The 15,670-nt window shown below is 39.0% G+C and overlaps 1 protein-coding gene across 1 annotated transcript in view; it reads left to right on the top strand.

Moving 5' to 3' along the window:
* The first annotated feature begins 4,566 nt into the window (after nucleotides 1-4,566).
* HHIP (hedgehog interacting protein) overlaps nucleotides 4,567-15,670 on the top strand; it is an 85,378-nt gene continuing 74,274 nt past the window's right edge. The window contains exon 1 of the mRNA XM_063309781.1: nucleotides 4,567-5,436. Coding sequence (XP_063165851.1) covers nucleotides 5,164-5,436 — 273 coding nt within the window. The 5' untranslated portion in view covers nucleotides 4,567-5,163. The remainder of the gene's footprint in view (nucleotides 5,437-15,670) is intronic.

Raw genomic sequence — 15,670 nt, 5'->3', positions numbered from 1 at the left:
AGTTCCCTCAGATGTGATATCAATTTCAGCTCCCAGGATCTAGATTGTCTTTTACTCACCAAAGGGGGAAACACCACTTAGGAGAGTCAAGTCCAAATTAAGTCTAAGCTTAAGTTGCTTTTCCAAAATGGAACAATATGCTGAGGAATATGAAAAAAATAATTCCAATTATTACTAGTATTATTGTCCCATGTTGAAAACAAGGAATGTGGGTATTTTTTTACCTTCAAAGATTAGAACACTATACAAAGCCACTGGTTCCGGTTCAACACTATTTAAGTTTTTAGAAGTCCGAAACTCAATAAATGAACTCATAATTGCATAGACCGGTATATTAAACTTTGTGTTCAATAATCTGGAAAAAGTTGTTTTATGGAACTGTCATGATAGTATTTTGAGTTTGAAGACAACGCAAAAAGATCCTGGGAATGATAATGTTGACTATTAAAAAGGAACTAATAGGTTGGAATGCAGCCTGGGAAAGGCCCATTAACAAATGGTGACATTAATGATATATAGTAATGAAGAAATATAGCAAGTTTCTAATACAGTATTAGGAATAATACTAGATATATTCCTATGCTGTCATACATATTAAAAAGGAATGTATAAGAATTCTGACTTTCTAAATCAGGAATTAATCTTTGAGAAGGAAGGAAGGAAGGAAGGAAGGAAGGAAGGAAGGAAGGAAGGAAGGAAGGAAGGAAGGAAGGAAGGAAGGAAGGAAGGAAGGAAGGAAGGAAGGAAGGAAAAAAGAAAGACTATATTTCTATATTTCATAAACTCCTTAGTGATATTAGCCATAACTGTCCATCAGAACCACTATTAATCACTTGTTGTAATGGTATATAAAAGTGGTTGTGGATTACAGAAGAGGGTGTAAATTATTATTCCAGTTTGATCTCCACACTGATAAAGTATATGAGGTGCTGTGAATCATACATAGTATGGTATTATGCTTTATATATTAAATTAGGGAGCTTAATTTAATGTCTTCTGGTCCTTTCTAAATTTATACAGTGCATCTGGTTTCTCATTCAACTGTGCAAATTACTTTGTGTGTATGTTTATCATAATGGCTTTTATGTACAAGCTCCTCAGTAAAGTTTTCGCAATATTTTCTTTGGTATCCTGTTCATCACATGTAACAAAATAGTCACTGCTTGTCCAGAGCTACTTCCTGTTTTCATCCTGCAATACTTATTTGATTCTGGTTATTTTATTAACTATGATTCATCATTTTTATGCTAAAAAAAGAGGCCACACATTTCTGGTTTAATTTTTTTTAATTCACCTGACTCCCAACCTTTCCACATCTTCTAGGATCATTATGTCTCTGACTTGCATCCTGTCCCATCAGTGCTATTTCTGCCATATTTCCGTGGGCTTTATTTCTCTTGTACCTATCCATTTTTAAGCAAACTATAAAATGTATTTTTATAATATCCTACACTAACCTTGGAGTCCAAAGGTTTGATTTCTTCTTAGAAAGACTAAGTTTTATTTCATTTTTCTCTTTGACTTGTTATTTTTCTGCAGAAATGCTAACATCAAACATCACTCTGTGGTCAAATATCAATGTTCATCTTGCCTGACAGAGGCACCATATCTCTGGTGGCCACCAAAAACCAAACTGTGACTAAAATTATGTATACATATGTATGGCTGAAGTTGGAGGTATGCAAATGATGATGTCCTAACAGTCAGGAACCACGCTGAGACAAGGAATAGGTCTCTAGTGCTTTATTACTGCTACATTAGACAGAAAATCCTAACAAACTGAAGAAGCGTGGGAAAAACCCAGACAGATAAACCCCAAAGTTTAAGGCGGATCTGATCTGTGTCTCTTTGAATGGCTGCTTAACTCGTCAGTACTACGCATGCATTTTCCCCCCTGGATAGAGGCCCCCTCCTGCTCACCATCAGTACTCATGACAGATGGGCCACAGCAGTTGTTAGTTGCACTGTGTTGGCAGGCCCGCAAGTAGAGTCTGTGACACCCGGGGCAAACATGGATTCCGCGCCCATTTTGGTGTCTCCCCAGCACTCATTTTAGCACCCCCCAGCACACCTGGGGCACATGCCCCACTTGTCCCCCCCCCCCAGTTGCGGCCCTGTGTGTTGGTTGTAGTGGGAGATGAAGGGCTGAGAAGGATTATGTTGGAAGTCCTGGCAAATCCAGCATGCCTCATTTGCATGTGAATTAGCATGCAAATTGAGTTGTCCCACAATGCAACTCTGAGGAAGCTGTTTGTTGCCACTCCCACTCCCACTTCCTCTTTTCCTTCTTCTCCACCAGAAGCAAGCACAGGGATGTGTGCTGCTCTCCTCCATTCTGGGCACCATGTGGTAGGCCTGGAATTCCCCTTTCTTCCACACAGCTCTTGGCAGCTGTAGGGCTGAGAGTTTAGGGCAAAACTAAGTATTTAGAAAGAAAAGAAGAACAAAGGAACCTCATCTTTTCCACCAAGATGGATGTAGCAGAAGCAACATTAAAGTCAGTAAGATTCTTTCTACTTCTTAACCTAATATGCCTGACTGTGTAATTCTTTACGCTTGTGAGGGCTGAATGTGTAAGATCCATAACCTGTATTTCTCTGGCATGCTCACTGAAGCTATTTTACAGATAATCTTTTTCTGTGCCAGCTTCTCAGCTGTGTTATAAGCTCTGCTCCAATTCAGTTGGTCCTAGTAGGCCACTAAGTAGGCTTCAGATTAGAGGCTTTTTAGGTTTCCAGAGGTTGGAAACCAATACTGAAGAGGTTTGTGGCAACCATGGTGTGTGTGTGTGTGTGTGTTTGTGTGCACGCATGCACGCACACATGCGTGTAATCTGATTTTGGTCTTTGACCAAAAATAGATAGATGAAATCGTATTTCCATTTAAGTTGATATTAAAAATCCAATTTTTATTTGAATATACATCCAGTGTATGAATTACGTTTATTGAACTAGATATTAAGTCCCCTTTTCGGGAGAGATGGGCAGTGATAGAAATTTGAAAAATAAATAAATAAACTCTGATGGAATTAGAGTATTTTCATCTCAGCTGCTCATATACTATAATGACTTAAACTAGCAAGCTCTTAAGAGAGTAACAATAACTTCAGTCTGTTCATTACACCTGCAAAGAGGGGTGGGGACAGTGGCAAAATAAGACTCCAGGGAAGTCCTTAAGTTATGTATTGGTTTGTTTTTTTGGATATTATTCTTTTTTTCCTTTTCCAATATGTTCACCAGAGTTTGTAGACATATTTATTTATATTTTTTATTTATATATCAAATTTATTCCCTATCCATCTCACTCAGAGAGCGATGAGAATATAAGTCTTTTCCCCCAAAGGTTTAATGTTTTAGGTGGAATGGATGTAATAACATCTTATTTTTACTAATCCATATGATGATACCTTAAAAGTAATTAGTTGGAATGCGAAAGGGATGAGTAACTTGACAAAACCTGATAAACCTTAACACTTCATGATACAACTTTTCTCTTCCCACTTCCACTACTACAAACTACATATTGCTTGCTAACTGTCTCAAGACCAGGAACTCAGAATATACTTGAAGTTAGGTACATTTCCCTTCCAAAGTGTCAGCTCAGTGCCTGAGCCTATGTAAAACCACAATCATAAGACACACAAAAATGTCAATGACTGTTTTGCATAAAACTGCATTTTCTTAAGATGCCGCATGTCACCCTTAATGTGGATTAAAATATGAATTTTATTTTTATTGAAGTTTTTCTCCAAGGCATTCAGTGCAGTACACATAGCATGTCATATTTCCTCTGCCCCCAATTTTATTTTTACAATAGATTAGGCAGAGACGATAGTTGTTCATAGATGAGCAGGGACTTGACCCTGCCCACTCCAGTCTTTATCGTCTAAGTCTTCCCTGTCATGTTCGGAAGCTTTTCTTACAGTCCTCCAACCACTTAAGACGGCACCCTTCACATTTTTGGAATTGCAATTCCCAGAAGTCCCACTTCAGGGTGCTAAGGCTGATATGAGGTAAACTGAGCAGTAACCAAAGACGGGACTCCCTTAGTGGTGGCTCCAAGTTTACGACTTTAAAAAAAAATCCAGTATCTCAGCATTCTAGTTTCCTGTTTTTATTTTGCCTTATGCAGAAAGAGGCAAAGAAACAAAACAAAACAAAACAAAAAAGTATCCAAAAAGGCAAACACAGAAAAAGGGGCCAAATAACATGCATATATGTTTTAAAGAATCTCAGTTTTCAAACAAAACATTAACCCTTGATCCCACAGAAAAATAGTGATCGATCTTTCCACGACTTCGAAGCAAAAAGTGAACACATGTCGTGAATCCAAGACTGTAAATACAGAGTGCCTTGTAGTACACTAGTCTTGGTAAGTCACGCCGATAAAATTCAATGCACAAACCCCCCACTCCTCCCGCTTGGTCTCCTCCTTACTCTCTTTCGACCCTCTTCGGCTCGGAGCGCTCTCGCGCACGCGCTGTCCTTGCCGCGGCGGGCGCGGCGCCGTGCCTTCCCCTCCTTCGCGCCCTCTCGCGCCGCCGCTCGTGCACGAACGCCCCTACTCTCCCTTATCCCTGCGAATCCCTTCCTCGGTGACGTGTAGGGGCGCGCGGTGGCAGCACCTCCCCGCGCGCTGCTTAAAAAGAAGAAGAAAAGAGGGAGCGAAACATGAGAGCCCTAGTGAGCTCCAGCTCCCGCCGGCAGCAGCAGAGGAGGCATCACCCCAGGCAGGCTGTCCTCTTAGAACTGCAGCTTCGTTTATATGGAACGACGAGACGGGACTTGCGGCTGCCATCTCTACCGTCGCCTCCTTTGCTTCGCGCGCCAGCGCAGAGAACCCTCGGCCCGGGGAAGTCTACGCTCCGCGCTTGGGCACCTCAGAAGCGCCTGTTAAGCCGGCGGCCGCTCTTGTCAAGTTGCGCAGACGCCCCGCGCCGAGGCTCAGCATCTCCCTTTTGCGCGGCTGGGTCGTGCGCCTGGGTGTCTGGTGGCCCACGGAGTTTTGTTCATTCCACGACCCTCGGCTGTCCTCCCTCTCACTCGCCTTGGAAGTCGCCTTCTAGTTAAAAACAAAAACTCCGAGTTTTCCAAAGGAAAGCCTTGCATCATTGGATTGCCTTGGGATTTGTCTCAGCCCGCGCTTGAAGTTCTGGGAAGCGGCATGGTGGGGCTGAAGATGCTGCCGTTGAAGCTGCTCTTGGTGGCCATGGTGCTCTGCTTCTTCGAAGGGGAGACCAAGTTTGGCGAGAGCAGTGCCAAGAGGAGAAGGTGTTTGAACGGCAGCCCCCCCAGGCGTCTCAAAAAGCGGGATAGGAGGCTGATGCTCCTGGAGCCATCCAACGGAGGGGAGCTGCTGTGCCAGGGATTCTACCCCCGCCTCTCCTGCTGCTCCAGGGCTGAGAGACAAGGGTTGCTCCAGATGGAGAGCAACAAGGTAGGCCGTTGTTGGGGCTGGACTAGGTTGGGCGAGAGTCTTTGGATCTAGGATCCTGGTGACCTGGGGGAGGGAGGAGAACCAGTGGAGAACAAGGGAGGTGGGACTGGCATTGCTTAACTGTGCTTGGAAAGGTGTTTTGGGGGAGAGAAGAGGGTAAAAAACCATCTTTGCTAGGTCCTGAGTTTTGCTGGACTTGAAGGCTACTTCTTTGGCTGCAGGAAGTGGTGAGTTGGGAAGACTGCTTTAGAGATTGGGTAGGAAGAGGCCAGTGTCTTTCACTGGATCGATTCTGAAGTTTAAAAGTGTCCATGAACTTTGGAATCCACTGATAATGTCATTATCCCCTGGCAACAATACAGTCTGAAATACATCTTTATTGACAGACTTCCCCAACTGTATTCCTTGTAGTCCTTCCTTGGATTATTTCTAGATAGCCTGGCCATTCTGCCATGCTGGCTGAGCATGGTTGGAGCTGTCATCTATTACCTCTGGAAGGTTCTAGATTGGGGAAAAGCTGTCTGTAGAATGAACTTCACGGAACATAGTGAAATAGTATGGGAAAGTGTTGTTCCTTCTGGATGTCTGTGCTTTTGACATTGGCGTATATTCATTTTGGGGGGTTTCTTATCAAATGGTGTTAATTTTAAATGTTTCTTTGTGTTGAATCCAACTACAGTATCCAGGTATCTTTGTTCCACCTGGGCAAACTATTCAGGTGGGGGGTTATTGGTAGTAGTTATTATTGATCTTCAAAATTAGAAGGAGGATGCTCAAGAACTTTAAATTCTAAATGCTGAAGAATAATTAGGACAACAGAACAAACTCAACTTACAGGAAACAGTCTATTTCACCTCTGCCCATCCCTAGTGAGGTGCTCAGTGGGTTCCAACACATATGTGGAAAAAAAGGAGGGGAACAACATGTTATGAAGAGAGCTGGGTTTATTTATTTATTTTAAAAGACAAATTTTGAGATTAGGAACTTTTGCAGTAGGAAGAGAAAGATCCTTTTGAGAACTTCAGTTATCCAATAGATCCTTCACGAAAAAATGCAGAAAGGAGCTCTGGGTTAGAAACTGGTACAACCTGGACCAAGGCTGAAAAAGGGATGGTGTAGGTGGGGAAGTCTGCCAAGAAGGCCTGGGGAATTTTCTTGGAATCATTTGGCATACCATGGTAGTGATGTAATTGTAAATTAAGGTGGTGGTGGTGGTGGTGGTGGTGGTTTCTTGTTTATTTTTTCTGAGGCTAGAAAAGTGTGCACAGTTTCTCCACATGTTTGGGCAGGGAACTTCAGATAGCAGATGGTGACTGAGAGAGCAGATGATGCCAGGATGCTGCAAACCTTTTATGATCCCTTCAAGTCTTCAGCAATTAACTTGGCCTCCTCTGGAGAGAAACTGGAGGAGAGGATGAGTGGATTCCATGAATTTGTTGCATAGCAAATTGGGATAGGATCAAATCATATGTGGAATGGTTGACATTAGTTTCATCAAGAGAGAATGTCTAGTACACTGTCTCTTATACTTCATAACCCTCTATGTATAAACATTGCCTTGACTTGAGAAAAGAGCACTCCTCTGTTACTCTTATTGGAAGCGTTATGAGACTGAGAAAAGACAATCTAGCTATTCTAGACTAAGAAGGATGTCTGCCAGTTAATGGGGCTGCTATTCGCTGCCTTCTAGCATGTGGGTGTTACAAGTTTTTCAGGCTATTGTTTTGATCAGGAGTGCAATGTGCAAACTGAATCTAGGGAGGGAAATGGGATGAATAAATGTCATTGAGAATCACTGCACGTGAAATAAACAATCAGGTGTCTTTCTCACTGCCCTCTCCCTTCCTTCCCCTTACTCTAGCATTTAAGTTTAATTAAGAATTCCTCTGTTACAACACTCCAGTTGTCAAGGTCTGAGAGTGGCTTGGAAAACTTGTGCTTCAGTCTTTCTGGCCCAAGCATAATTAAAAAAAAATACCCAGGCTGAATCGAATTTTTATGCTCAGTTCACGGTAGATTTCACCCCATTCTCATGTAAACAGCTTCTACGAATCAACATATGTGTCTGGGTGGTATCTCTCACTTTGTTTTGTAACAAAAAGCCATATTGCATCATTTAATTTGCTCAAGTCATGCAAATAGGGGAAAAAAATCAATAGGACAAAAAGGGGTCGACTTATCCTCCTCCCCACTAAACTGCTGCCCACACACAGAGTCCTGTTGCTTATGGCAAAAGAATAACAACAACACCATTGTGTTTGTTGGTTGGTCTGCTAATGGGTGAAACTGGAGAACATCATTCTCCTTCAGTCCCCAGCTCTGTCCAAATGTTCATGCCTTTTGAGGGAGCGTTTGTCCTACTGCCTCCAATCCCAGATGGGTGAGAGCTGCCTTTGCTGCAGGGTTTCAACGGATCGAACTCTATTCTTACCAGATGCAACAGGAGCTTGGATGGATATTTTCTCCTCATGTTTGGCCAGAGGTAGTGTCAGCAAGCTCCTGTGTGGTAATCACATTAACTGCACACTAACTACATTCAGATAATTTTCTAAAGATTCTAACTGAAACCCACAAATGCCCAAGCCAAGCTGGGAAGGAAATTGTCCTTAATCTACCCAGTTAGTAAGATCTACAGTTAGCCACTGCAGTAGTAGCGTAACATCTACTATATGAACTCACTTGAAACTTTTGTAATAATGAGTTACATTTATGGGATGAATTAAAAGTGAGACTGATTCTAAACATTCCTGAGTTTCTAGGAGTTATTATTAATTTGTGACTGTCATGAAACTTGACCTCTAAGTCTTATTGTATTCAGCATTTTTCACATTTGCGACATTTTAACAATGCATTTAATTGGAAGACATAGGCTTTATCATGGAGGAGAGAGAGAACACACCAAATAATTGTAACTGTAATCTAAAAAACCTGCTTATTTTTATAAACAGAAAAACGAAAGTACATACTTTACATTTCAGTGACAGTAAGCATGCATACAATGCAATCCTGGTCATACATACTCAGAAACAGGACTCTAATTTCAATGGGATTTAAGCTCATTTAGGCATGCATAGGATTATGCATTTGGAGCTCAGTAGAACTAACTCCCAGATAAATGCAATTTTCTAATAGATGCATGTGGGGTTTGTTTTGCTTTGCTTTTAAAGTCATTCCTTGTGCATTGGACATATGGGGGATGACTTTTCCTTCAAAATGCATCCAATACATTTAAAGATAGCATACCTTGAACAGGATAGTCTGGAAAGAATCCAAACATTAATTTAATCTGTTTTGAAGTGACACTGTATTTATGTATTCTTCCATATTCAGAGTAAGTATTCTAAGGAATAGGTGTTTCAGCAGAGTTAAAGTAAGACAACATGCTCAGCAGATATTTTAATTAGAAAGAACCTCCTGAATTAAGTTTACATTTGTCAGCCCTCTGGCAATTTTATGATCAAAATTATTACTTGCTAAGAAAAACATTGTCAGCTTCTTAACAGGACAGAGCTGAAATAGAAAACATGTTTTAGTGCACAGAAATGAAATGACAGTCTCTTTTTGTAATGGTATCATTGACATTTTATCCTGATTTAATTTACTAACCTCATCAGCAAATAATACATACTAACATTCTGTGTGTGGTTTCAAAGTTTGCTTGCAGACTGTCAAGCACAATTGTTTTTTCTACCTTAGATGGTTTCACAACTGAGGCTGTAGTGAAATGAATGAAAAGTAATTTTCAAGTGTGCCCTTTTAAAATCATTTGTTTTCTCTAATTCTTTCTTAAACAAAGACTATTGTTGAACACATCCAACTAAACAAATAGCTCATCTTGAGGTCCCTTTAACAGCTGCCTTGGGACAATGATCTATTTATTATTCTCCTAAAAATGAAACTGAACTCCTTAATGACATAATCTAGCACGATAGTCCCAATGAAGTTTATGTTCAGATGAATAATCTTGCAGTTAAAAGAAATTAGGTTCAAGTTTCAAATACTGATTAATGTTAACACCCGAACCAATGATTTGAACCCCTCCCTTCCTCCAATCTCAAATACCACTTTCCTACTTGTACCCAGATTTCATATGCAGAAATTATGTCAGTCTGTGTTTCTTTCTTTCTTGCTATTAACCTATTGCCAGGCCAAACATTTCAATAACTTCCACCTCTTTATCTGTCTTTGTGTAAAAGTTAAAGAATAAGTTAAGAGATGTCATAAATTAGTCAGCAGTAGACATAATAATTAGTATGGATGTTGCATAAATGTAAATCAGCGTGATTTCATGGTTTTATATATTGCTTTTGAAAACAGCAAAAATTAGGACAAATCTTTAGCTTCAAGACATGCTTATTATTAAAAATGAATTTGAATTGATTGGTGCATTTGGATCAATTAATCCATTTATTCATGCCTAGTACAAATATAGTGCCAGTTAGTAAAACCAAGAACTGAACATAATCTGTATCAACAAACATTTCTCAAAGCTCAGGTTCAGTAATTGTCATCTTCAGTTTAAAATATCTCAGGTAACAGATCCATATTGTGAGAAGAATAGAGAACAGGCTTTTTTATGCAAAATTCCCAGGTTCAATTCCTGGTATCTAGACTAAAGGGGACCTGGTAAAGTATGTTTGAAAAGACATTGGAAAAAGACATTCAGCTACAGTAGGTAATAGTGAGTTAGATGGATAGACTGATCTCCTGGAAGGTAGCAATATGAGTACCTGAGCTCACATAGAGTAATTCTGTAATGTGACAGCAATATCCATTATACATATTGCACCTAGATTGAGGGCATGGGATCTTCATGTAGAAATTTTTCCATGTTTCAGGAAGTCTTATCTGGCATACATTTAATTTCCATTTCTTAAGCAATTCAGAGCCATGCATAGCCTGTATGTTCTCTTCCGTTTTTTTGGCTATTTGTTGGCAGCAGGACACAAGGTGGGAGGTTTTGTGGCATTTCTAAGAATGCAGTTTTCTTGAGGGTAGAGAATCTGCCCAGACCAGGAATGTTTCCCTGTGTGTATTCTTAAGGTGTTTTCTCATGACCAGCCCAACTATATAGGCAAACAAGGTAAATCTAGGACACTGAAATTCCAAAAATACTTGCCTCAGATGTTTGGGTAAGAACATAGGAAGAGCTGGATCAGACCAAACACCTGTATAGTCCACTTTATGCCTTTGGAAAACCCATAAGGAAACACAAAAGTAACAGTAGTATTTTCCCACTTCTTTGCCCCAAAGCTGGTGTCAAGAAGCATACTACTTCTGGTATTACAGGTAAAATAGAGTTGTCATCACCAGTAGCTACTGATAGGCTAATCTGCCATGAGTTTCCTGAATCCTCTTAAAATTATCAAAGTTGATAGACATCATTACATTCTGTATGAACAAAAAACATAGTTTCCAGATAGGTGAAACAACCAAAAAAGTCCCCAAACCCAAATATTCCAAAAGTTACGTGCCATGTTAAAAAAAAAAAAAGCTTCCTTTTACCTACGTATCCTGAATCTTCTACTATTTTGATGATGACCCTAAATTATAACTTTCTGAGAGAGGGAGAAAAACTTATCTCTACTCACATTCACTGATTAGGTGTAATTTTACAAATATGTGTCCTATTGGCTCACTTTTTTTTTCTAAGCTAGAAAGCTACCTAACAATATAATTTCATTGTAGGTGAGTCCCACAATAATTTTGATTGCCTTCTTCCTGCACCATTTCCAGCTTTACAAGATGTAATTTCAATGAACTTACAAGGAAAGTCTTAATAACTTTGCCTGTTACTCACCTGGTACATAAGTCTGTTTTGTGCAAGTTGTTTTTTTTTCCTCTTGATTGTGGACATCAGTTTTTATTTTCTGATAATATAATAAAAATTGACTTTTTCTGAAATATGTGATTACACTCTGATCATAAAATATATTTTTGAAGTAGATGCCAGTGATATAAATGAAATGTACTTCCAATTATAAAGCAGGTCTAAAATGATAGGGCTATGTCTACACCAGAACTTGCAAAATAGGGGATTCTTGAGGAACATTAAAAAAACAACACACTGACAAGAACAATTTGACAATGGTAATCAATTCCAGAGGGTGATGGTTTCACCTTGGAGATTTTCAAGCCAAAACTGGACAACAACTTATTTGTGATATCCTGCATGGAGCAGAAGGTTAGAACAAATGGACTAAACATTCCTTGCAATTTCAGGACAGGAATACAATTATAAGGAAATAATTATGAGTTTCTGAAGTAGAATCTCTTTCTAAGTAAGCCAATGAAATTATTCCCAAGAGCTCTTTTCCAGTACAGACCTATTCTGAGGACAGTAAACCAAATTGGAAGGCGGCTGGGACACTTTGAATCATGACAGGTCCAATCAGGACGTATCATCAGGAATACTCTGTGTTACTGAAGAAGACAAAAAATCTATATTTCTTTTCTACTTTTGCATCATTTCCATGTTTATTCTTCATTTGTGTAGCAACTTTTTCTGTCTATTCCAGTGGGGATTTGGCAAACTCTTGTTAGGACACATGTACACTTGGTAAGACACTTTAAGAGTAAAACTCCTCACATCTGCTAGAAATTGGATTCCACTATTAATGCAGTACAGTATTGCCAGCTCTGTAATTAGACATTATAATGTCTCTTCAAAAGAGAGAGTGCACCATCTTCCTTAAAGTTGAGATACCTTGATCACTCCTAAAATAAACCATCTTGGCTCTAAAATATGTCAACAACAAAGACTGATAGATAACATTAACTTCTGTGCAAGATATGTGAGATATTAGTGGCTATTCAATGCTTGGATAAAACCATTTCAGAAGGGACTTAGGCCAGTTTTTAGGGCAGAATTACTTGGCCACCCTCTGTGAGAAATATGGCTGACTTGTATGATTCTGTCAGTTCTCATGGATTTCTCAGACTTTTTTTTAAAACTTATACTGTACCAGATACAAGTGTGTCTATGAATATTCTAGACCAGTGATTGGGCATGAAAGTACTGTATATTAGATGAGAATGAATAACGCTTTTCTAATCTGATGAGTTGTGTTGATCCTCTTATATGTAACCATGCAGTTCACATGACTGGCTTCCTATGCGAGGGTGACAGTTGTAGCAAAGATTGTAGCAAAATCACTAGTTTTAAGAGTAGCAGCCCACCAAACACATTCTTTAAAGATAGATGGATGGATGGATGGATGTTTGTGTATGTTTAACTTTTAAGGTGTATTATGACCTTAATGATGAAGACCACTGTGTTAAAGGTTGCTTAGGGATTGCAAATCTAGTTGTTATTCCTATTGCCACAGTAGGAATTAAATCTGCTAAATTCTAAACAGTGTTAAGTACTATTCTGCTTATTTTACCCATTAATTTTGAACTTGAAGCTACACATGTTTCTTGGCATTAGGTTTGCTACTGAAAATGTGTGATGGAGTCAAAGAAAAATGTTTAATTGTTTGAAGGCATAGTGGTTTACAAGTACAGAATAACTTAAGACGAATGCCTAATAAATACTTTCTAATACCATATAATTAAATTGGATATTCTTATGTCAAGGCAGTCGTAATACCTTCAGTATATTTCCCTAGCTTAAATGCTTTAAAATCACAAACTGATTGCATAACACAATTAAATCACCCTTTGATCTACTTTCATGTTAAGTTTTATATGATTACCATCAAGCCAATAAAATGTGATGGCCAAAATATGTTGTAGAACTGCAGTATCTTAGAAGATGCTTGAAATTATATGTATAAATTACAGGAGAGATCTAAACTGAATTAACAGTGCTGGAATTGACAGAGAAAGCAATTAATTTGAGCAGAATGAATAGAGTAATATAGCAAAAAAAAAAAAATTGCCAGAACTATTCATTATGCTTTACAAGTCTAAGCCACCACACATATCTCTTATATTCCATGGTTTGAAGTTAATAGGTGTTGAATATCAATTAATTCTTGGTTACAACATCTTTTAGAATGCAGAAAATAACTGGAACATTATCCATTATTTTCCTGGAAGGAAAAAGTATGATTAGCATAAATAAGCATGCATAAATCAATGATTGTGAAATATTTTGTGCAAATTCCCAAGGTTATGAAGTTTATAAGACAAAAGATAAGAATAAGCTGTTTCTTAAATTTCCTTTCCTTTTCTAGTATAAGACTATCACACTCCTTATAGTGCTGTATCTGTGCATAACACTACTCAATGAATAGTTTAAATGTTTGAAAAGTCATATACTTACATAAAAGAAATAATGGGCATTTCACCCTGTTCTAAGAAATACAAGGTCCAAAATATGTAAAAAGTATACAGGAATGAGAAGTAAATAAAATACATACTAAATTATATATGATTCAGATAAAGAATAAAATATAATGTGCATATGAAGTGGTTTCTACAATGTGTGTGTGGTTTTTTTAAGAAACACAATCTTTTAAATTGACTTTTTAATATGGTTTCTGCATTCTTGCAGGAGCCATATTATCTTCCAAGAAAATTTGGTTGTATTTAGCAGTAAATATTTCACAGTTGTGGAACACATCAAAATTCAAAGTGATTTAGACCATTCAACTGTCTCTATTTCTCTCTCTCCCTCTCTCATACTCACACTTTAAACATATACTTTTCGACAAATGCACTGTGCACAAGTTTTTGAAAAATCATAATACTGGATCATTAAATAAATAATTAAAACAAATATATTCATCATTTATATGGCCACCCATCTCAAACAAGTGACCCATGAAATAACAGCAAAATAAATATAAAATTATCAGCTGAGATAAAAACAGCAACAACTGCCAACACAAGCACCTCACAGACTCCAGCTGACATTCCAACCCCATGCATTTTTATGCCACATCCAGCTTGTCTGAAATAGCTACATACAGGAACAAAAACTACACAACTATGTAACCAACAATCAATAGAAAGCTAGGGAGACACCTACATTTTCATTCATTCAAGTTGTCTGAGCTAGAACAAGGCTCATGGGCCCAACTTTTAAGGTAACTACTATAACTTATTTGTTCAACATAGAAGTACTTGGTTCAAGTATATGGTGATGGATATCCTTCAGCGTAGATACTTAGAATGCTGAGATCAAACAGAAAGTTCCAAATGCCTTCTCAATCTTTGCTCCATAGTGTTGGTGTCAAGACCAGACACTTGGAGGGTCAATTTATTTTGAGCAAAAGAGAGGTTGTAGGAAGGGTTATAGTGGCTATCCAGTTTGGCAGCAGTATCCTTGGAAGGCAACATGAGAACTGGAAGAACATCCATACCTTCAGCTACAAAATGGTTGCTTAAAGTAGGATTGAGATGAAAGAGAAGTAGAAGAAAACCTGGGCTCAGTTTCCAGAAACAATTCCACCTCCTTGCCTAACAGTGATGTGATATTATCTAATCAGGTTGTGTCTAAGGTCGCCATCTAGTTGGAGATGAATGGAGCATGCCCTAGATACGTTTAGGCAGTCATCAGTCTGATGTAGAGAATGGCTGCTCACATAATTTCCATCTCTTTGCTGGCTAAAGGCCGTAATAAATAAAACTGAAACTGATAATTTCCATCTCTGTTGTGGTTGCTGCTGTGGTGGTTTTCAGTTTCCTGCATCTCCTTTTCCTCTCCTCTCGTTCTCCTTTTTCTTCTAGCAAATGCCACTGTTAGACATGGAGTGGGTTTTTCTGTGGTGGGTGGCAGTGCCTGCTGCTCCTGCTCATTCTCCCATAGTCTTTTTCTAATGCTGGTATCATCCAAGGTTCCAGATGCCACCGTCAGCTCTTTAGGTCACAGCTGCCTTTTCTCTTTGGGCAGCCCAACCATGCAGCTGTAGAAAGCACAAAGGCTATTACTGCTACTGCTGTCCCAGCTTCCACCACCTTCTCTGCTCAGGGAACTATTGTGGCCAACACATACCTTCTCGTAGCTCAGCTCAGACACTTTTGAGACACTGAGCCAGGATGTTGCCTAATTTACATAACACCTTTGCTGCAATGGGAAATTAATACTGGGATAAATTGCTCTTTGTTGCATATACTTTCTAAGACTAATAATTTCTTTTCCCTTTGTTGTTCTTTAAACTGCAAGAGCTGTTCTGTCTTACTTTAAAGAAGTGGGGCATTGGGATTGGAGGTTGTATGCCCAGCCCACTTTCCCCCACCCACTTAGGTCCCACTTACTATATTTCAGACTAACTGCTATGCTTAT

The sequence above is a fragment of the Candoia aspera genome, chromosome 8, assembly GCF_035149785.1.
Source record: "Candoia aspera isolate rCanAsp1 chromosome 8, rCanAsp1.hap2, whole genome shotgun sequence".
NCBI lineage: Eukaryota > Metazoa > Chordata > Lepidosauria > Squamata > Boidae > Candoia > Candoia aspera.
Note: the sequence above shows the minus strand (reverse complement) of the source record. Positions and strands in the feature narration are given on the sequence as shown.